The sequence below is a fragment of the Mastigoproctus giganteus genome, chromosome 8 (assembly GCF_048544385.1).
Source record: "Mastigoproctus giganteus isolate SK-2022 chromosome 8, ASM4854438v1, whole genome shotgun sequence".
Lineage (NCBI taxonomy): Eukaryota > Metazoa > Arthropoda > Arachnida > Uropygi > Thelyphonidae > Mastigoproctus > Mastigoproctus giganteus.
Window position 1 is genome coordinate 149525911 of NC_143582.1, and position 24540 is coordinate 149550450.

A 24540-nucleotide genomic window follows, 5' to 3' on the forward strand; every position below is an offset into this window, starting at 1 on the left:
CCAGTTCTTTATTAAAATGTGTGTACCATAGATTGACTATTCATGGGGCCAAGAGATTCTTGAATTTTAGTCTTGACCCTAAAAGCTCTGCAACACCTTTGGCTAAGTTTAAATCTCTCATGAGAATGTTGAGTTCACTCTGTGTAGATTTGTATGATCCGGAATTGTTTGTTTGTTTGTTTGTTTGTTTGTTTGTTTGTTTGTTAGTTATTTGGTTTTTAGGAGCATTAGCAACTAAGGCCATATTGCTCCAGGATATGCGGTGGTCATTCCCTGACTTTTCCGCATTCTCCGTATTTGGTGGTGACGGGTTTGAACCCTGGTCTAATCAAGAGGCGTATGCTACGCACTGCTGCTCTTTCCCACCTGGCTACGGAGGTGCTCCGGAGTTGTGAACATCTTCACAATAGTTCATATCATACCTCTAGATCACATTTGTGATCTAGAGGTATGATATGAACCTCTAGATCACATTTGTGATCTAGAGGATGTGACTCAGGATCTAATAGTGGAAGTAGTACCAGTAGTTTCACAATTGTAAGCCCTCCACACACTTTATGGGGCTGAACTTTTATCTTGGTCACCTAATTTAATTCCAAAATATGCAGCAGATACATTTTTCACAAATGATGTGATATCTTGCCTTTGTTAACATAGTTTGCCACATTATTTACCACAAATGTAACAAAATATATTTGAATTGTTCACACAACCATGAGTGGCTGTTGTCAAAGACACAGAATTTGAAAGCCACATTAGAAGCAGATACTAATTAGTACATCTGCACCAGAAAACAACTGAATGTGGAAGAAACACTTTGCACGTTTATATTGCTATCTGTCTTGCATGCCTCAACATGTCTAAAGACATCTGTACTTGTCAGTCACAAAAGAAGTAGTGTTGCATGTTGTGCAAATCAAACTGTTTGAAAAAAGCTGTATACGATAGGTAAAAATAGTTTGGATTTGTAGAATTAGCACTGAAGGCATGCACAGAAACACCAAGAATTTTGGAAACATTAAAATCTATGCAGAGCAGTGTTTTTGTGTAGTTTAATCTCTTCACTTTCTGCCATTTCTGTCATTTTTACTTTATAGAGCTATTATGTTCATTTTATTAATTAAGAATAGTAAACAATGAACTGTAAAGTTCCGTTGTATATCTTTTATCAGACAGACTTTGAAAGAATTTTACTGTGTGAAAGAGAGAGAGATATTAATGTTATTTTGAGTTTTTATGTTAATAATTTTTTAATAACCTGAATTTTTATTTTTATGAAACTTGAAGTCACATCATGTTGTCTTAACATAATCTAAAGATTAAGGATTTTTAGTTGTAATTACTTCTGATTAATTATCTATCAATTTATTTTATATAGTTGTTAAATGTTTTTCTATTTTTCTCCCGTAGCATTTATTGTCTGATGATGGGGTTCCATAAGAATCCTAAAATGTCATCTGCTAACAATTTAGTATAGAAATTAAGCTTGTATTCCATAGGAGTATAATAAAACACTATTAACAAGCGTGTTATTTACCATATGAATAAAGTTTTAGTTCCAATGTATTTATTCCCTTCCCATGTACTTACCAAAAATTGAATAAGAATCACTGAGCGGTGAATAATTATTTGAAATGTGCATTTTAGGGCAGTGTTACCCAAACTTAAAATACAGTATTTGCATACCAGTACTTTCAGAATCTCAGCCTTATGAGTATGCCAAGAAAGTATGGCTCTGAAAGGCCATTTGGTAGAATTGCCCAGAATGGTGTGCAGCAAAAGAGTGGAAGTTATTGTGCAACAGTGAACCCACACACACCACTTTTTTCTCATGCACAAGAACTTGCTAAACACAATATTATTATTTTACCATATCCCCCTTATTTGCCCAACCTCTTACATGCACTTTTTTCTTTTCCTAAAGATGAAATAACATTTACATTGCCATCGCTTCCTCAGTGAACAAGAGGCTATTGATGGAATTCAAGATACTCTGCATGTGATTCATTGAGAAAAGTTCCAGAACTGCTACCGGCAATTGTAGTAGTGGTGGCAGAAGTTTCACCACAATTATGGTAGTAGTAGTAGTGGTGGCAGAAATGCATTACTCCTCTAAGAAAGTAATTTGAAAGTGGTTGTGTGTGACATGCTGCTGTAGTTGTTTAATATGCGAGTCTGGGGACTTTGACTATCCCATGTATTAAACTGGTTTCATGAAACCTATTGTTGCCCAACAACTCTATACGAAAATCTTAAAAACTCAATATCACTGAAATCTGCCGAACAGTTTAGACACTGATACTAAGTTACCAACAGGCAGAATGATTGGAGAAATTTTGCTTTTTATTTTTATATTTTTTTAGCAGCTCCTTGAATCATATAGCCATTCCAATACCAATGGAAAGGAAAAGCATTAAATATATGAATCAAGAATAGTATCGTTGGTATGGATACTAATTAAAAGAATGAGTATCCATACTAATGGTAACTTTCTTGATTCCTCTTCTAAACTAGTCAGACATTCAGAACATACAACTTACATTAAATATAAGAGCCTTCATCACAAACACACTTTTTCTAAGTAGTGAGACAAGCAGCAATACAGATATTGCTGAATTTCCCTGCTCAAGCCAAAATAAGAAATAACTTTGTTCAATTTTCTTTATATGATGAGTTCATCTGACAACTATTCTTCTTTATGCACTTTGAAAGCCTTTCACATGCCACTGGTGATATGCGTACAACACTTTGGGAAACACTGTTTTAAAGAATATATCACAAACTATTTTGTCTTGCATGTTCTGATATATATCTTAATAAATTTTTAATTTATTTTCAGTGCTGTCAAAGAGAGGAACTTCATGCTTCATTATGATGTAAGGAGAGCATGTATTTAATTCTATATTTTTTTTTTTTTTTTTGGAAAATTTGAAAAAAAGAATTCAAAAATTTTCCTAAAACATTTTTCACTTTTTTATAGTTTTAAAATTTTATTAGAAATAGTATTTTTACGTGCTGTGGTAGTTAGTTGTATGTCTGATTTACTCAGATGTACAGCTAAATATCTTTTTCTGGCCTTTTATTACATTTTTGCCAAAATTTTATTTTCTTATTTTTAGAAAACTATGAGGGTTTCAGACGTGCATGTTGCTTGTAGAATTACAATTAAATGTGGAAAATTACAACCAATTGTACATCTGTTCTTTATAAAGTAATAAGATGAATATATGTACAGCAATTTGATATGTTTAATTGTACAGATTAACATGTTCCTTTCAAAATATCCAATTTAAAATGCTTTGCACTTATCCCATTACTTAGTCCATTATTGTAACACATATTTTGACACCATCCTTTGACATTTTTAATTTTGCCTGTGTGACCTTTATGTGTTTTTTATTATGTTAATGGTCTGCCTCTTTAATATTAGTAGTTGTAAATGATGCAAGAAAGCAGGCTTATGCATCATTTTCAAAAAAAAAACCACTTCCCATATCACCTGCCCATTCCCTCTAATAGTTTTTCTAGTTCTTTCTTGAATTTATTCAAATTGCCCACTTCTACAATGTCAGATGCAAATTTGTACCAAGTATCAACTACCCACCTGGCTGAAGGCTAACTTCTGCACATCTATCCTGCAATGATCCTTCCTCAATTTGAATTTATGCCCTTTCATGGGTAGTCTTAGCAAGAGGAAGGATTCCATCATCTTTAAGTTTAATCAATCCATTCAAAGTCTTAAATACCTCAATCAGTTCTCCTCGCAGGTGCCTAGTCTCAAGATGCTGCAGTTTGCAGAACTGTAGCCTTCCCTGGTAAGAGCACACTTTTGTTCTTTCGTTAATCTTGTTGATCTTCTCTATGCCCATTTCAACAGATCCACATTCTTCCTAAAATGAGGCTTCTAAGCCTGTATGCAGTACTCAAGTCCCAAGTTCTCGAGGTGAGGCTTAGCTATTGCCTTATACAAAGGGATAATCACCTCCTTATGAGGCCGCCTCCATAGCCAGGTGGGCAGGAGCAGCAGTGCGTAGCACATGCTTCTTGATTAGACTGGGGTTCGAGCCCGTGATCACCAAATACGGAGGATGCGGAAAGGTCAGGGAATGACAACCGCATATCCCCGGAGCAATATGGCCTTAGTTGCTAATGCTCCTAAAAACCAAACAACAACAACCTCCTTATGGCAATTTATTCAATTTTGGAAGAGCCCTGACTCACATGATCCTAAATTTAGTAATAAATTAATTTTATGTTTATACTCCAGAATGATCACACAGTTAGAGGAGTTCACAAAATACAGAGAATATGAGAAACAGCACCATATTTAGCAGTCATGGGCTTGAACCCCAGTCACTCAAAGCATGTGTCTGTGTGCATCCTCATGCCTGACCACTCAGCTATAGCGACCTTCAATTTTGAGCTGTAAGTAACGTGTTTTGCAGTTGTGATGTGTGCACATGCCATGCTGGGTTTCCAAGAAATTAGAAACAGTGTGGCACTTGCAGGCATCACACAGTCATGATAAAAAAAATAATGTTCAGTGGTTGTTTCTTCATTAATATTGTCTGAAAAGTTGTAACAGTTCATGCAAATTGGCTGCCTTTCTATCACTTTTTGTTTTTGTTGGATGGGATTGGGGGAATTGTGATTTTTCCCATTGGCTGGTTTATCATTTGGCATTGCAATCATAATGAATATTAATTAAATTACTTAATAATTAATTCTCTGAATACTAAATACAAAATTGCTGAGTAAAAGACAGTTAACTCCATGTAAGTAGTGAGCTAAAATTATTAGTATATTAGATAATTGAACTGTTGCACTATAAACTTTTGTTAATAAAACTACCACATAGATGAAATACTCAACAACTGGACAAGCCTAGGATTGTCTGGGAGAGACCAAAGTGTGGTACAGTTTGGTCTTCCATGGTAAAGTTTTAAAACTCCCCTATACTCAAAATACCATGCCCAAGATGGACTTCATTGTTGAAATTCAGAATGTAGCAAATTTTATTTAATTATTGGGACTGTTTGCAGTGTAAGTGTACTGATGATTGTCCTTTGGGTAGTACCAATAAACTGAATAAAATATTTCCATTTCACATGGAAAAGTGTCTTTATTAATCTTTCTTCCTTTCTATGAGCTATTACAGACCATCAGCTTTAAATGAAATTCAACTCATGGTTCAATTTTTAGCACATGACACATGGTGTTTTGAAATTGCATGGAACAAATGGAGGGGCATATTTTATAGATAAAGATAACAAAACAAAGTTCCTTTCTAATCTGTTAGTAATGACCCTTGTGACCAACTTGTAGATGTGGGATAACAAGCTAATTGGTCTATAATTTCCAATTTCTGATTTATCTCCTTTCTTATGCAGCAAAACTATGATTGCATTATTCCACTGCTTAGGCATCACACCTTTTCTAATGCACTTTGTGAAGAGCCTTGCCAGTTTTTGTGTTATGTCTTTTCCTCCCAATTTTAACAACTCTACAGTAACTTCATCTTCCCCCAGGGCTTTCTGATTCTTCATTTTCTTCAATGCATGTTCTACCTCATCAGGAAGAATATTGGGTATGTCGTATGTGTTGCTACTTTTCAATCCATCTTCCCCACTGCTGGCATCATTCCCCTGCTCCTTGTATAATTCTCTATAGTAGTCTTCTGCTATTTGAATTATGCCCATGTCTTCATTCAAATCTTTCACATGTGTGAGCATCTCTTTGGCAGCACCTCAAAGTTTATGCCATGCCTTTTTCAGATTTCCTTCGACAACACATTCCAGGTATCTGCTAACATGTAGCAACAATCCTTAATGTTGAGCTTCTTTGAAAACTTAACCACACTTCTTCATCTCCCTCTGGTAGCAGTAAGCAATGCAAGACTTGTTTTTTTATACATCTTTTTTAGTTTTTCTATAACACCTTGATCCATTGGCTGCAGCAAGGCTGTAACATTTGTTGGTAAAGACCTGACAATGAAGTTCTCGTCAATTGAATTCAGTTTTTCAAGAGGAGGGCGGGATGGTGCATTATTGATAATAAGCAAAACTTTACCAGCTTTACTCTCATTTTCTCGATGCCTCTTTTCACACTTGGAATAAAATCTTGGCTAAACTAATCCAAACAATTGTTGGAATTCATCCAAGCATTTTTCTGTATTTTATATCATACTGGTAGGCAAGGCAAGTTACACCTTTAGAGCATCTTGGATCCTTGCATTTTCCAATCACCAACAATGGTAAAACATGCTGTCCACTTGCATTTGCATACACCAACAATGGTAAAACATGCTGTCCACTTGCATTTGCATACACCGTAACTGTAACACACTGTCTGTTAGCTTTGAAACCAGGAGCAGCCATTTCTCATCACTATACAAGTAACAATACAATACATCACAATTCAAGGTTTAGGCCAAAATGGATGTCAGATGAACTAATGAGGCATATGGCAGAGAAGAAAAATGCATGGGATACATACAAATTAACACATGGCACAGAAGCCTATGATAGATACAAGTTGATATGCAACCAAGTTACAAAGGAGGTTAGGCAGGCGAAGGCAGATTACGAGAAATCCTTTGCAAGGGATGCAAAGAAAAACAGCAAAGAGTTCTTTACTTATGTAAACTCTAGAAGGAAGGGGATGAATCAGATTGGTCCACTTGATATTGATGGGTCAACTGTTGATGATCCTGCTCAGGTAGCTAACAAACTAAATGAATATTTTGCATCGACATTCACACATGAGGAGTTATTCAGCGAGGGGAATGCCAGAGGTGTATTCAACTCTAGCAGTAAGCTACAGAATCTTGAAATAACTGGGAGTAAAGTGGAGGAGAAACTGTTGAAGATAAACACAAGAAAGGCACCCGGGGTGGATGGGATCTATCCAGTTATATTAAAGGAGGCAGCAAAGGAAGTAAGCAAACCCTTAGCCATAATTATGAGAGCTTCCTTGGACTCAGGGGAGGTACCCATAGACTGGAAATGTGCAAATGTCACCCCAATTCACAAAGGAGGATCAAAGGCTGACACAAGTAATTATAGACCTGTGAGCTTAACTTCTGTTCCAGGAAAATTAATGGAGGCACTGGTTAAAGAAGCACTGCAGGATCATTTAGACAAGACTTCAGTTATAGCTCAGACACAGCATGGTTTTGTTAAGGGGAAGTCTTGCCTGACCAACTTGATTGGATACTATGATGCAGTCACAAAAGAACTGGATGCAGGGAATAACTTTGATATTATATACTTGGATCATAGAAAGGCTTTTGATACTGTTGCACATGGAAGACTGCTACACAAATTGGAGCAGTGTGACATTGGAGGCAAAGTGCTGTTATGGATAAAGGGGTGGTTGAGGGGGAGAAGACAGAGTGGTAATCAATGGACACTGCTCATCGTGGACTGATGTTATTAGTGGAGTCCCTCAGGGCTCAGTGTTGGGTCCATTATTGTTTTCTGTATTTATAAATGATATTGATGATGGTATATCGGGCTTAATGTCCAAGTTTGCAGACGATACAAAGGTTGGCAGGGTTGTCAAGGACACTACTGACACTATGCTGCTGCAACAGGATCTGGAAAGGTTGAGCAGATGGGCTGAGAGGTGGCAAATGAAGTTTAACATTGACAAATGTAAAGTACTACACATGGGAAGCAGCAACCCCAGAGCAACGTATCAACTCTGTGGTACTACACTGACAGTGGTAGAGAATGAAAGGGACTTGGGGGTGGTTGTGCAGGCAGATATGAAGTTCTCTGAGCAGTGCAGACGGGCTGCAAGAGTAGCTCATGGAGTATTGTCAATGATATACAGGAATTTTTCCAGCAGGGATAAGGAGGTGATTATTCCATTGTATAAGGCGATGGTCAGGCCACACCTAGAGTACTGTATACAGGTCTGGAGGCCTCATTTCAAGAAGGATGTAGAGCTGCTGGAACGAGTACAGAGAAGGGCAACAAGATTAGTGAATGGAACAAAGGGGTGCTCTTACGAAGAAAGGCTTAAGTTTTGCAAATTACAGTGTCTGGAGACTAGGCACCAGCGAGGTGATCTGATAGAGGTGTATAAAGCCTTGAATGGTTTAAGCATGCTCAATGCTGATGGGATTCTTCCTCTAGATCAGAAAAATCACCTGAGAGGGCATAAATTCAAATTGAGGAAAGACAGATGTAGGATAGATGTGCGGAAATTTGCCTTTAGCCAGCGGGTGGTTGGTTGGTGGAACAGACTTCCATCCCTTGTGGTGGAGGTTGATAGCCTAAATAAGTTTAAGGCTCAGCTGGACAGGTATTTTGAACGAACAGAGGGGTGAAGTGGAAGTGGGTTTTTTTTTTTTTTTTTTTTTTGGCTGATGCTGCATAAGCTTGCTTTGTTGCATCAAATGCCTCTACTAATGCTAATGCTAATTTAAAAGGAAGTGACTTCCAGTTAAAAACGTCAGTAAACGTCATTTGGAAAAGCTTTCTTCCTCCGCCATTTTCAGAAAAGACTAAAAGCTTTTTAACTCCTGTAATGACAAATTAGGACTATTTCTATGCTAACCAGTGCACTAAAAATAGATACTGTAAATTTTATTTATTTTTTGTTTTATTTATTTTTGGGGGGGGGGAAGTGGTTCGAATAAATGACTTTCAGATAATCTACGTTCTGCTGTATTTTAATTGTATTTAGCATGTTCAGATATAAATAAAGGTAATGTATTATATATAATGAAAAAATTTCATATATAATACATTTCATATAGTCTAAATTTTGAGAGTAACCATTGATTATCAGAAAAAGAAAGATGACAGAAAAGGTTATGGACAGTTCTCAACCTACCTGTTCAATTTAGTTATAAGTAAAGGCTTGAATAGTAGTGCAGATCTAAAATTACAGGGGCACAGAACGGATGGTGTGCTTCTGTGATTTTTAGAATTGTTTTCCTTTTTTTTTATAAGGCAAGGAAGGACTAACTACATATGTCAGTTGTTATTAAAATCATTAAACATTCAGTTGCTGTTCACACGTCTTCATTTCTTGTTATAATATGCTTTTTAAGCATGAATTGTTTAACTTATTTCTCCTTAAGCTGCACACTTCAAGTGTTAAAGAGTCACCTTCAGCTTATAAAGCTGTTTGGCCATCCCTGTTATGTAACGTCTATATGGGGAAGAAGTTGAATTTTATTCATTTAAATCATAAATACGGAGCTAGGAAGGCAGATACCTTCCTAGCTCCATATTTATGCAGTGTGGAAAATTTCATTCTGACCGAATTGTAACCCAGATCTTTTTTCATCCTGAACTATTTTTAATCCCCCCCACTTATATATTTATTTTTTTCCTTGTTAGTTGTTGGCACATCAGCTTCTATGGCCATAATGCACCTCCCAAAGTTTTTTTGCATTTTACTGTGATCCAAGCCCAAGGCGGGAATCAAACCCGTGACCTTTGGGTTGCCAGGCAGGCACTTTACATACCTGGCTAGCCCGGTCGGCCCCCACTTATAAGTAACACCTGAATTTTTGTTCCCCAGGGGCAAAACCCTATATTTTAGAAGTATTAAACTTCAGTTGCCATTTTTCAGACCTTTTGTGAACCAGTATCTAACTCATTTTGAAGCAAAATGGCTGTTTCTGGTGGTCAGCCATCTTTCCTAACTTTTGATGACCTAATGTAGCCAAGTGGCCATGTGCACGAGGGTGCAGACAAACATGTGCTTTGAGTGGACCACTTTTCAAACCCACATTACTGATAAATATGGTTAATGATTGTATTCATTGTCAAAATAATTAACACAAACTCTTCTGACGTATTGGTCATGCCAGAGTATAAACAAGAACATTTAAATCATCAGCAAACTTTGTCAATTTCATGAGGAACCATATCGAGAGCTTTACTGAAGGTAAGGTAAATGATGTGAAGTTGTTTCTTACATCCAACTATTTTATGACTTCATCATAATATTTATCCAGTTTGATCAGGCAAGACCTCTTCATGAATCCATGCTGATCCATTAAGGATACCATTCCTACAATATGGTTCTGTAATGTTTCCTTGAAATTGTAGTGCTGCAACATGTTTGGTGGTTCATCTAGATATGGTAATACATGAATTGCTCATTTATCCGCAGATAGCAGAAATAAAGATGTTGAATTTAGGGAAACGTTAATAGCAGGAATAAAAGTGTTGAATTTAGGGAAAAGTTAAAAACAGTAAAAGATTTTAGTGGTTCGCAGAGTTCAAATAGGGCCACTTATCTGTTGAGGATGATTCTTGCTCTGGCCGCCCTTCAACTTAAAAAACTGATGATTCGGTGACTCTTTTAGGAATGGTCAACATAACAATCAATTTTAACTCAAAATTATGGAATATAGTACATTTCAGCCAAGTCTGTGCCTTACATGTCAGGATCTTTGTCAACCTGCATGCTGCTGCAGCAGCAGCATGCTACTCTTTTGTCATTACTTTTGGCAAATTTTCTTGCTTTTTAGGGCGTTTGTTTTTGGCTGTGACTCAGAAACAAAAGCCCTAAAAAAGCAAAACAACCTTGATCAAATATAGAGATCGTGCTTATTACATTTTTTCTCATAGGGCATTGTGGATTATGAATTTGTTGTGGGTGGTCATATGGTGAACCAGGAATACTACAAAGCTGTTCAGGTGATATGATTGTGTTAGAGAACATAGCTTGAAAAGTGGGCTTCAGAGAATTGGCACTTGCACCATGAAAATGCCTATGCATACTCACCATTTTTGGAGTACACTACTGAGTAACATTTTCATTCCCTGCCCCCATGTCTGTTAGCAGAGGTTTTATACTGGCATTTCTGATACAATGAAATATGAGTTTAAATAAAATGAGGTTTGGTGACAGAAAGATAAGTTTCAAGGTTAGTAAAGAAGAAATCTGATTCTGTGATTGACAATAGGAAATGTGTTACTAGTGTAAAGAAGGCCACGAAGATGCCTAAAATATCGACGAAGCTTAACCATTTCCTTGCAAAATGCCTATGCAACTTCCTAACCAGTGTTAACAAAGAATGATGGTTTGCCTTTTGTGATTCACTTTGTACTATTTGAAAAACATAATACTTATTAATCAGATATGGTTCATCAACAAAGCACACTGTCACCTTAGTGGCTACATCAGTAAACACAGTATGCATCCGTGTATAGGACACTGAGAACCCTAGTGCACTGATGGAGATGCTTTGCATCCTGAAAAATGCAGAGTGTAGTGCATAATTTCATTAGCTGGAATCATAGGACCAGTCTTCCTGGACGGTACAGTTAATGATTATTATCTGAAACACTTCAAGACTGCTTTGTTCCAATTGCTTATAGTGTAGGAGTAAATATTGAAGAAACATTTTCCCAGCAAGTTGAAACAAGACCACATATGGCAAATGCTGTTCTTGATTTTCTGAAGTTACATTTTAATAATATGATTATCTCTGTTACCCTCCAGATCTTGAATCCCTGTGATTATTTCCGATGGAGATGCCTAACAGATAATGTCTACTGAAATGACACACACACACACACACACACACACACACACACACACACACACACACACACACACACACACACACACACACACACACTGTTGAAGAATTGAAAGGTGAATTCTGCTGTTGTGGAGGGCATCTCTAAAGAAACACTGGATGCAGTTATAATAAACTTCAATGAATGCCAGCAAATGGTCTTAGATGCACTGGGATCACATATCTTATGCAATCCCTGTGCAAACTCCCATCTCTTATCTGACACCAAACTCAAGGCCAGGGAAAAAACATCAGAAAACTATAGGCTTTCAAAACAGTTGTGCCTTTTGATGATCCTGTGCAAAACAGACTATATCCCTAACCTGTTCAAATGAATAAGAACCTGATCATGCATAAATTCCATTTATTATAGACTGTTGCATCAGAGATTTTCTTGATATTTCTCCTCTCCTCTTCAATTTTTGTTCTCTTTTGTTGTACCAACTTCATAAATATCACCAACACAAATATTTCATTTAAGTGGTACAACAAAGAAGAGCAATCACTGAAGAAGCACATTAGGAACATCCATAAAACAGCTGTTGTATGGTCTTTTTATAATAAATACATTCAGAATTTGCACAAGGTCAACTTTCTCACTTGTTTGTCTTTTACACTTCCTCTTATTATTTGTATTATTTATTTTCATTTAATTATTTTATTTTTTGTAATTAGTTTCCTCCATATGCTACCAATGAAGTAGGGAAAATAGGATCACCTGGAAGGAGAGAGCTAGGACATGGAGCACTAGCTGAAAAGGCTTTATGTCCCATTTTGCCCAATGAATTTCCCTTTACAATTCGTCTCACTTGTGAAGTTTTGGAATCTAATGGTGAGTAAAGTGAATTGTACTTAAATTGGTTGTTTTGTTTCTTTCTTATTTCCAGTGTTGGATGGAGTTGATGTGCGGAGATTTAGTTACTATTTCCATGCATGCCATTTATTCATCCTTTATTATAGTAGCAGCCACGTTATTTCAATAAATTATCTTATTCAATGTCAATGAACACTAAATAAGACTTGAAACTGGAACCATGAATGTTCCAGTCTTTGCTGGCACATTCATTCATCCTTTGAATAAATGTAAAGAAGAGTTTCAAACTTTGGTATGTGCATATGTGGCTAAGTGCTATATCTAAACCATGAAAGCCAGTTTTTGGAAAAATAAGAAATGGTTTTAGAAACAGGGAAAATAGTGGCACATTTAGCTATTGACATAAATGTGACTATGTTATGTAACATAGTTACATTTATGCAAACAGTTCAGTAATAAATACAAAAAAGGTATTTAGTTTTATTTGTTCAGCAGATTGTGGCAGTGCCATGGCTCAGTGGAACTTTATAGTCAGCAACCACAGTTTTCTTCGCATTGTTTTGCCTAAAAAAGTTAAATATACTCAGAGATTTATCCTCCCAAACATGGGGCGCAGATCGTACATCTCTGCTTTAGCGGGCATTAATCATCTTGATTATGGAGCTCCCATCTATGATTCAGCCAGATTGAATGCATTGTGCTGGCTTGATCCAATTCAACATAGTGCTTTGAGACTTTCACTCGGTGCTTTCAGAACACCACCAGCACATAGTCTCTACATTGATGCCCATGAACCCCCACTAACTTTACGTAGGAAAAACACTGTTATCGAAGTATGCTGTCAAGATACAAAGCTGTGCCATGCATCTGACTCAGTCATACCTGTTCAATCCACCATTAGAAAACCTTTTCAGAAATAAACCAAGCATAGTAAAGCCAGCTGGTCTTCGCCTTCTTGAACTGATGCAAATTTGGCATGTTTCCATCCATTCTGTACAACAGGTAACAACTTGTATTCAACCACCATGGGTTCCACCTCCTATACCAACCTGTGACACTTACCTCTCTCAATGGGGAAAGAACATTTTACAAACATCAAATATCAAACAACTTCACAAAGCTCACACTCAAAGATACATTGACTTTTCTCCAATTTATACAGACGGCTCTAAATCTAATTCAAACGTTGGAGTGGCTGTAGTGTTTCCAAATACCGTTATTTCAGCATCCTTGCCATCTGAATTCAGTATCTTCTCAGCTGAATTATATGCAATCAAACTAGCTTTACAAAATCTCTCTTCTGACTGTGCTTTAAAATCTGTTATTTACACTGATTCCCTCAGCTCAATCTTGGCTTTATGTAATTCCTTAGATAAAGTACACCCTGTTCTAGACGAAATAAAAAGCATATTACTACAAATTGAAGAGAATGCCATCAACTGGTCACCTTCTGTTGGATTCCAGCTCATTCTGGCATTTTGGGCAATGAACTTTTCATTTTTGGCATTTTCTAAGTCTGATGGCGGAACAGGGATATTAGACTTAACTAATATCCCTGTTCCGCCATCAGACTATGCATTTACCATTCAGACTGCATGCCTGTCAAAATGGACAGCAATATGGCACTCTCCAATTAATAATAAACTCTTTCATTTTAAGCATGATCCAAAAATTTGGTGCTCCAGTGTCCGCACATCAAGACGAGAAGAAGTAGTTCTTTCAAGGGTAAGAGTAGGACATACTAATCTGACCTACCTTTATTTACTCACAGGGAACGACCCGCCACAGTGTCCACTTTGTAATATAAATTTGAGTATTAAACGCATTCTCATTGACTGCCCTTACTATGAACAAGACAGAACTTCAGCCCTGCTATCACTGGTTAATCTTGGTAGACCAATAACTTTAGAGAATCTCATTGGAGATGATGCAGATATTTCCGAATTTTTCAACTTCTTAAAGCAAACTGGACTTTTTAATCAATTCTGAATTTATGAAACTTTCTCATTTATTTTTATAATAAATGAATAGGCGCATTATAGCCAAAGTAGCTTATGCACCATCAAACCAGCATATCAACAACAAAACAACTAATTTATAACTTTACAAATGTGATGGTATAGTGTAATACTATTATGCTTGAAATAGTGGAGAACTCTGTAGTCGGCAGAGAACTGAAGGAGCACTTCTCCAATGAATCATGACCTTACAAAATGTGCTATTGGTTTAATATTTTTGGACCTATCTGGAATTGGATTCAATACAGCCAAGGGGGATATCTTTGTGTGTGTTCAGTGCAAAGAGTGTGAGGAAATTAGGCATGAACTTGGCATTCTGATGGGCATTTATGAGAGCTTGAAGAAAGGGAGGATACCCTCAAAGGAATTAAATTGGCGGCCCCATCAAGCTCTCAGCTGACCACCTCAATGCTAGAGCTTACACGTGTGCATCAGACAGCACAACATCAACCCCAAAGGCAGAATGTACTGGTCCCACAGGAAGTAATTATTGTCGGTAACTTTATTTTCAGGGAACCAGGAATATATTGTGCAAAAAGGATAGCTCGAATAGAACCAAGGTATGTCTGCCAGGGACAAAAGTTGATGATGTTATAGAGCAGACAGCATCATCAACTTTTAAAGGCACGAAAGGTGACATTTGTAGACATTGGCACTATTGATAATAAGAACAATAGAGCTGAGGACTTAACAAGGACAATGTTGGGGGAAAGTCACAAGTTATGATTAAATTTGAAAGTGTCTGCAGTTCTGCCCAGACACAATAGGAAGGAGTATGTGTCAAGAGACTTGTCAATCACTTTGGCTCTGGAGAGACTGTGCAAGTCTCATAGTATGGAATTTTTCTCAACGTGGTTTCTGCTTGTTAACAGGAGAGACTGTTTTACTACTGTGTAACCACATAGGCCACAGGAGTTTACAAGTAATCATTTTGAGAAAAATATTTTCATTAACATTATTTAGCAGTCGTCTGAACTTTAACTGCAGTCAATTCAAACGTGTACTACCACAACCATGCATTGGCTGCTTGACTACATCAGGCATTGCATTCTATACTGATTTGCCTGTTTCCAAGAGAAAAATTCTATGGTAACTAAAGGGAAACTTTTTTTTTTTTATGTAAACCCCAAACACAAGAGGTGTTAGAATCTATAGTACTTAGTACCATGCTTGTGTTGGAGGTTGAGAAGACGAAAGAAGATATTTGTTGACATTGGACTTTAACTTCTGTAGACTCATTTTCAGGAAATACGTATGAAGGAAGGTTGTTCCAGAAAACGGCAGTTGAATGAATAAACGAAGAAGATGAAAAGTTGGTTCTGTGAGTTTGAAGTTGGACAGTAAATGGATGTCGGCTGGTGGCGGCACGTGTTTGGACCATTTTGAAAAAGAGAGCAGGAATTATAGAAGCTAATTCAGAAGAACAGTGCCCGTAGAAGTATCTGTAGAAGAAGCATGCAGCAGAAACAGTACGTCTATGAGACAGCGAGTGCAGAGACTCTGTTAGAGATCAGTCTTTAATTAACCTAACTGCCCTCTTCTGAATGGAATCAAGAAGCCTGAGAGAGGTTTTGGAGGCACCACTCCAGATGTGGGAACAATATTCCATGGCAGGGCGGATTTGCGATTTATACAGAGTGAGCAGCTGTTTGGAAGAAAAGTAACGCCGAGAGCGAAAGAGAAAACCAGGTTTTTTAGATGCAGAAGAAGCAATATTTGTAATGTGCTTGTGCCAAGGGAGATTAGAAGTCAGAGTAATCCCCAAAAGAGATATATCATTATGCCTAGAAATCAGAGTGTCACCAAAGATAAGCACAGGAGCAGAAGAATCCTTTTTGCTAGATATAAGACAAGACTGAGTTTTAGAAGGATTGAAATCAACTAAGTTGTCTTTGCCCCACTGGAGAATTACCTGAAGATCGGCATTTAAGGAATTGGTAGCAGATTTTCGAGAAGTTGAAGCTGATTGAGCAGGACAAGGTTTCTCAAAATGGAAAGTGGAATGCAATGTGCTATCATCGGCAAAACTATGGATAGGATTTCCAGTCAATGGAAGAAGGTCATTAATATACAAGAGGAAAAGAGTGGAGGAAAGAACTGAACCTTGGGGGACAGCGGCATTAGTGGAGAAGTGGGAAGACAGAGAGCCATCTACCATCACCCTCAGTGAGCGATCAGAGAGAAAACTGGATAACCAATTACTAAAAACAGTTGGCAAACCATAAGATGGAAACTTGTTTAGAAGACCTTTATGCCAAACACGATCAAAAGCCTTTGAGATGTCAAGAGCAACTACTTGTGTTCACCGAACCTTTCCATTGGATTAGTCAATAAATGGGTAACATAAGCCAGAATATCACCAGTGGATCGACACTGACGGAATCCATACTGGCGATTGTTGATCAGATGGAAGGTTTCTAGGTAGTTTAAAATTTGCCGGTTAATTGATTTCTCCATTACTTTAGAAAGAGTAGAAGTAATTGCAATGGGACGATAATTGGATGGGAGGGATTTGTCACCCTCTTTAGGAACTGGCAGGATATGAGCAAATTTCCAAGCAGAAGGAAAAACACTTTGGAATAAGAAAGTGAAAAAAGGCGGCAAAGAATAGGAGTAAGTTCAGGAGCACAGGTTTTGAGAACAAGTGGAGAAATACCATCGGGACCTGGAGCTTTCTTAGCATCAAGATTCGTCAAAATCCTTCTGACATCCTTTTGACGGAAGACCACAAGAGGCATTGAATGGAACGTGTTGGGAATGGTGGGAGGTGCCTTACATGTTAATGCATGAGTTGAAAGAAAAATGGGATGCTAGCAGGTCAGCCTTATCCTTGGTTGAAGTGACAACAGAACCATCTGGTTTGGACAGAGGTGGGAGCAGAGATGGGCAAAAGTTGCATCCAATAGCTTTGGCAAGAGACCAGAATGCTCGGCTACCATTAGGGCAAGAAGCAAGTTTTCTACTCTTAGCCTGTTCAAACTCTTGTTTGGACTGGTTAATAACTGCTTTACAATTGTTGCAAGTTTTGGTGTAGGCAGAAAATGAACTGAAGAATTAGAAACAAGCCAATTACGATATGCAACATTCTTCTCTTGAACAGCCTTAGCGCATTTATTGGAAAACCAAGGTTTTTTTTTTTTTTTATGAGAACCCCAAACACGAGAGGTATTAGAACCTATAGTACTTAGTACCGTGCTTGGGTTGGAGGTTGAGAAGACGAAAGAAGATATTTGTTGATATTGGACTTGAACTTCTGTAGATTGTAATTTTCAGGAAATACGTATGAAGGAAGGTTGTTCCAGAAAACGGCAGTTGAATGAATAAATGAGGAAGATGAAAAGTTGGTTCTGTGGGTTTGAAGTTGGACAGTAAATGGATGTTGGCTGGTGGCAGCACGTGTTTGGACTGTTTTGAAAGAGAGAGCAGGAATTATAGAAGCCAATTCAGAAGAACAGTGCCCATGGAAGTATCTGTAGAAGAGGCATGCAGCAGAAACAGTGCGTCTATGAGAAAGCGAGTGCAGAGACTCTGTTAGAGATGAATCGTTAATTAACCGAACTGCCCTCTTCTGAATGGAATCAAGAAGCCTGAGAGAGGTTTTGGGGGCACCACCCCAGATGTGGGAACAATATTCCATGGCAGGGCGGATTTGCGTTTTATACAGAGTGAGCAGCTGTTTGGAAGAAAAGTAACGCCGAGAGCGAAAGAGAAAACCAAGTTTTTTTAGATGCAGAGGAAGCAATATTTGTAATGTGCTTGTGCCAAGAGAGATTAGAAGTCAGGGTAATCCCCAAAAGAGATATATCATTTTGCCTAGAAATCGGAGTGTCACTAAAGATAAGCATAGGAGCAGAAGAATCCTTTTTGCTAGATATAAGACAAGATTGAGTTTTAGAAGGGTTGAAATCAGCTAAGTTGTCTTTGCCCCACTGGAGAATTACCTGAAGATCGGCATTTAAGGAATTGGCAGCAGATTTTCGAGAACTTGAAGCTGATTCAGCTGGACAAGGTTTCTCAAAATGGAAAGTTGAATGCAATGTGCTATCATCGGCAAAACTATGGATAGGATTTCCAGTCAATGGAAGAAAGTCATTGATATACACGAGGAAAAGAGTGGGGGAAAGAACTGAACCTTGGGGGCCACCGGCATTAGTGGAGAGGTTAGAAGACAGAGAGCCATCTACCATCACCCTCGGTGAGCGATCAGAGAGAAAACTGGATAACCAATTACTAAAAACAGTTGGCAAACCATAAGATGGAAGCTTGTTTAGAAGACCTTTATGCCAAACACGATCAGAGATATCAAGAGCAACTACTTGTGTTTCACCGAACCTTTCCATTGAATTAGTCCATAAATGGGTAACATAAGCTAGAATATCACCAGTGGATCAACACTGACGGAATCCATACTGGCGATCGTTGATCAGATGGAAAGTTTCTAGGTAGTTTAAGAGTTGGCGGTTAATTGATTTCTCCATTACTTTAGAAAGAGTAGAAGTAATTGCAATGGGACGATACTTGGATGGGAGGGATTTGTAACCCTTTTTAGGAACTGGCTGGATATGAGCAAATTTCCAAGCAGAAGGAAAAACACCTTTGGAATAAGAAAGTGAAAAAAGGCGGCAAAGAATAGGAGTAAGTTCAGGAGCACAGGTTTTGAGAACAAGTGGAGAAATACCATCAGGACCTGGAGCTTTCTTAGCATCAAGATTCATCAAAATCCTTCTGATATCCTTTTGACGGAAGACCACAGGAGGCATTGAATGGAGCGTGTTAGGAATGGTGGGAGGTGTTTTACCAAGATCATTAATACATGAGCTGGAAGAAAAATGGGATGCTAGCAGGTCAGCTTTATCCTTGGCTGAAGTGACAACAGAACCATCTGGTTTGGACAGAGGTGGGAGCAGAGATGGGCAAAAGTTGCATCCAATAGCTTTGGCAAGAGACCAGAATGCTCGGCTACCATTAGGGCAAGAAGCAAGTTTTCTACTCTCAGCCTGTTCAAACTCCAGTTTGGACTGATTAATAACTGCGTTACAATTGTTGCGAGCTTTGGTGTAGGCAGAAAATGAAACTGAAGAATTATCAAGAAGCCAATTACGATATGCAACATTCTTCTCTTGGACAGCCTTAGCACATTTATTGGAAAACAAAGGTTTAGATAAAGGACGAGATTTTAAAGTGGAGTGTGGGATAAAGGATTCCATTCCTGCAAGAATAATTTCACTGACACGATCTGAGCAAACGTTGACATCAGAAGTTTTGAAACAGTAATCAGACCAAGGAAAAGAAGAAAAGAAGTCTCGCAGGTCATCCCATTTTGCATTCTTGTAATGCCAAACAATACGAGGTTGGGAATAGCCATGAGATAAAGGTTCCATTGGAGAAGAGACAATCACCAAGTTGTGATCTGAAGTGCCTAAAGGACCTCTCACTTCAACCTTGTACTTAGAAGGGTTGTTTGTGAGAAAAAGATCAAGCGTATTGGCTGTATGATTAGGATTGTCCGGTATTCATGTAGGTAAATGAACAATCTGTGCTAGGTCATTAGTAATTGCAAAAGCCTCAGCATCTCGACCTGCTGGGTTGGTGTGACTAGAAAACGGAAGCCAGCTGGAGTTGTGAACGTTAAAATCACCAAGGAAAATTACCTCACTGTTAGGAAAGTCAAGTTGCAAAAGTCAAGTTGGACTGGAGAAAGTCAAGTTGCAAAGAGAGGAAGTCAAAGAGCTCCAAGTGATTAGTGGAGTTGGGAGAACGGTAGAGACAACAGATGAATTTTACACAATGAGGTAGAGAGATTTTAAGCCAGAGAAGATCAAAGAGAGGAGATTCCAAATTGCTAAGTCTCTGACAGGGAATATCAGAACGGACATATGCACAAGTACCACCTTTGAGGCGAAAGGAATCATACAGCAAATAATTTGGACATCTGAGATGAGCAGTAGTTGAATCAACTGATAACTGAGATTCAGTCAGAAAAAGTACATGGGTTTGGAAGACTGCAAGTGGAAATGGACATCGTTGAGATTGGAATTGAGACCACGTATATTTGTGAATTGAATTAGGAAGTCCTTGGGAGGTTTAGATCTTTTCGCAGATAAGCTTGCTCTATTATTTTGACAATTCATGGTGTATTCAATAGTAAGAAAAAGTGGGTGGGACATGCTGTATGAAGTAATGAAATGTTTGGGTATGGCGTACACGTGGTACGAATATACCCAGATCCTTGACATAACGTGGCCTCAACAATGCTCCCCGCATACACACTACTCGGACTCCCTCCGGTCACTATCTGGCAGAGTATAGGTAGCAAGATTATACACTAGCTGATCCGGAAGCCTCCTAGAGAGTTACCAATAGGTTTGGTCTGGTGTACTATCTAGCGGCCGGCCTGCGAACACCGTTTTAGAGCTGTACCCTCGAAATGTAAGGAATATTGGATCTCGCCACGACATTCATCATAACCTCAAAAATCATCAATCATACTGCATGATGGAAGAGATAGGGAAGGGTTGGCCGGAACTTAGCTCTAGAGACTAAACATGGGTTCCACCACTTCAAGCCTCCAATAAGCAAAGTGGTGGTATTTCACCGGTTGATGAGAGTCATCTACCACCTAGTACTGCCTGGTAACATAGAGGGGCGGCGTTCCTCCATGTGGTGTGGGCACCACACCTCGACCCCTGCTTACGTTGGTTCACACCTGGGTGGTCACCCACCATGTACTTGTGCATGAAGGTTATACCCAGGATTACTAACAGTCCCACCATCGTGAAGGTGCAAGCAGAGGATTTGGCTGTCATAGACCATCCAGACTTCGCCGAAATTGGGTCCACTTGACTTGAGTGTCACCCGAATATCAGTTCCATCAGCGTTTTAGACTCCCAGGTAGCAAGAACAGCTTGTCTGGCATATCTGAGAGAATGTCTGAGACAACCTCAAGGACCAACCCCAAGGTTTAGATAAAGAAAGAGATTTTAAGGTGGAGTGTGGGATAAAGGATTCCATTCCTGCAAGAATAATTTCACTGACACGATCTGAGCAAACGTTGACATCAGAACTTTTGAAACAGTAATCCGACCAAGGAAAAGAAGTCTCGCAGGTCATTCCATTTTGCATTCTTGTAATGCCAAACAACACGAGATTGGGAATAGCCATGAGATAAAGGTTCCATTGGAGATGAGACAATCACCAAGTTGTGATCTGAAGTGCCTAAAGGACCTCTCACTTCGACCGTGTACTTAGAAGGGTTGTTTGTGAGAAAAGGATCAAGCGTATTGGCTGTATGATTAGAATTGTCCGGTATTCTTGTAGGTAAATGAACAATCTGTGCAAGATCATTAGTAATTGCAAAAGCCTCACCATCTCGACCAGCTGGGTTGGTGTGACTAGAAAACGGAAGCCAGCTGGAGTTGTGAACATTAAATGTTGTTGTTGTTGTTGTTGTTGTTGTTGTTGTTGTTGTTGTTGTTGTTGTTGTTGTTGTTGTTGTTGTTGTTGTTGTTGTTGTTGTTGTTGGGTTTTTAGGAGCATTAGCAACTAAGGCCATATTGCTCCTGGGATATGCGGTGGTCATTCCCTGACCTTTCCGCATCTTCCGTATTTAGTGGACCACGGGCTAGAACCCCGGTCTAATCAAGAAGCGTGTGCTACGCACTGCTGCTCCTGCCCACCTGGCTACGAAGGCGCCTGTGAACATTAAAGTCACCAATTAAAATTACCTCACTGTTAGGAAAGTTGGACTGGAGAAAGTCAAGTTGCAAAGAGAGGAAGTCAAAGAGCTCCAAGTGATTAGTGGAGTTGGGAGAACGGTAGAGACAACAGATGAATTTGACACAATGAGGTAGAGAGATTTTAAGCCAGAGAAGATCAAAGAGAGGAGATTCCAAATTGCCAAGTCTCTGACAGGGAATATCAGAACAGACATATGCATAAGTACCACCTTTGAAGCGAAAAGAATCATACAGCGAATAATTTGGGCACCTGAGATGAGCAGTAGTTGAATCAACCGATAACTGAGATTCTGTCAGAAAAAGTACATGGGGTTTGGCAGACTGCAAGTGGAAATGGACAATGTTGAGATTAGAATTGAGACCACGTATATTTGTGAAATGAATTAGGAAGTGCTTCTTAGGAAGTGAACTCCGTAAAACTGAATGATGCTAACCAAGTTAAAAAAGCTTATAAAAAATTCTTTGGCTAATGATAAAAGTTGTATTTGAACTCAAAGAATATGTTAAAATACTAACTACTGCTAATCCCTCCCCCCAAACTCACATTTCCAATCAGATGAGTGGTCAGATTGCTATACAAGATGTGTCCAAACTGTGAATCTTTGACATTGAGCTAGAGCACTCAGAGAACTGTTGACTAGAAAATTTCATCTCTTAAAATAATACTTTGGTTAACTGGAAGGGGGCGCCTCCGTAGCCAGGTGGGAAGGAGCAGCAGTGCGTAGCACACGCTTCTTGATTAGACTGGGGTTCGAGCCCGTCACCACCAAATACGGAGGATGCGGAAAGGTCAGGGAATGACCACCGCATATCCCGGAGCAATATGGCCTTAGTTGCTAATGCTCCTAAAAACCAAATAACCAACCAATAACTGGAAGGGAAAAAAAAAATGAGTAGTAACCAAATATCTAAATATTTTAAAACCACTTGCCATTTTTAAAATAATTTGCACATCCTATCAAAATTTTTATTTTTATTCATACAAAAATTATGCACATTATTAAAAAAAAAAAAAAAAAAAAAAAACCCACAATAACTGTCCTGAGAATTTTTGCTTAAGGCCAAATTGTTGTATTCTTATTCATTTGAATTTCCTTATTGGGAAAAGCAAAGTTTCTTCCTTATAATTCCTCTTTACTTACTTTCTAAGCTGCCCTTGTATACAACAGTCCAGTTTCTTTCTTTCTTTCTTCCCCCCCCAACCATTTAGTTCATTTTCTCTGTCATTTTATGATAGATTATATGATAGTATTTTTATAATAATATACTTTATTTATTAATGAGCAGTACACTAAGCTATTAATTATGATTTTTGAAATGATATGATCTGAATAGTTAATTTTTATTGCACGTGTGAATTTTATTAAATAAACTTTGCATATGCACTTAAATGGTTTGCAGTTCCCCAAGCCATCAAAAATTAGTTTTATGTTGTTCTCTGAATTACTTTGTCCACCCTTCTGTTGTGTTGCCATTCAGGGATTTACCTTGTTTGTTTGAGTTTAAATCCAAATTTTAATTCTAGTTCTTGTTCCTTCAGTGTTAACCTGGAATACCTTGTAAGGGGAAACCCTGCTCCCGTCCCAGATCATCTAACTACAGCCCAATGAAAAAGGCATTTTAAGGATTTGTCTCACCCATATACTAAATATGAGAGAACTTGTTCAGTATGCCATAATTTTCGGAATACCAAAAATTTCAATTTTCCAACATCCCCAGCTTTCCAAAAATTCGTTCATAATAGTTTAAAATGCAAAGTTTGGAATTCATTGCTAAAAGCCAACACTTTCATTTGAGCTGAGCTGTAAATCAGGATAAATCTTATAATTTTATAAAAATTCATCATGAACATAAAGTAACATCAACACAAGAACAAATAAAACTGTGCGCTAAGTCTGTAAACAAAAGCCAAGCATTGCTGCAAAGCATTCAATCAGCGTACTACCAGAACTGATTTTAGTTGTTAGTTTCATGTGCCTTTACGTTTACAGCAGCACTTGTTGGTTGACCGCTCATATGCATTACAGCACTGCACTTGGATGCATTTTGAACTTGGATCTACATTGCGGCACACACACTCCTAGTGCCATTTATGCTTGTATTTGTAAAGGCAGCAAATGTGTTAATCTCTGATGAGATTAAGACTATTCAAATCTCCAGCTTCATTTTCTGCCTACACTAGAGCTTTCAAAAGTTGTAAAGCAATTATCAGTCAGTCCAAACTCAATTTTGATCAGGCTAACGATAGAAAACTTGCTCCTTGACAAAGTCATAGTCAGTCCTTTTGGTCTTTCATCAGTGCTGTTGGCTGCAACTTCTGGTCATCTATATATCCACCTCTGTTACAGCCTAATGGTTGTGTTGCAATCTTTATCAAATAACATAAAGCTGACTTACTAACTTATAAAGCTGATGTGC

The 24540-nt window shown here is 38.2% G+C and overlaps 1 protein-coding gene across 1 annotated transcript in view; it reads left to right on the plus strand.

Moving 5' to 3' along the window:
• Nucleotides 1-24540, plus strand: part of PNPase (polyribonucleotide nucleotidyltransferase 1) — a 389999-nt gene that overhangs the window by 220762 nt on the left and 144697 nt on the right. Inside the window, exons 13-14 of the mRNA XM_090380364.1 lie at nt 2840-2876; nt 12230-12386. Of these exons, the coding sequence (XP_090236490.1) occupies nt 2840-2876; nt 12230-12386 (194 nt within the window). The remainder of the gene's footprint in view (nt 1-2839; nt 2877-12229; nt 12387-24540) is intronic.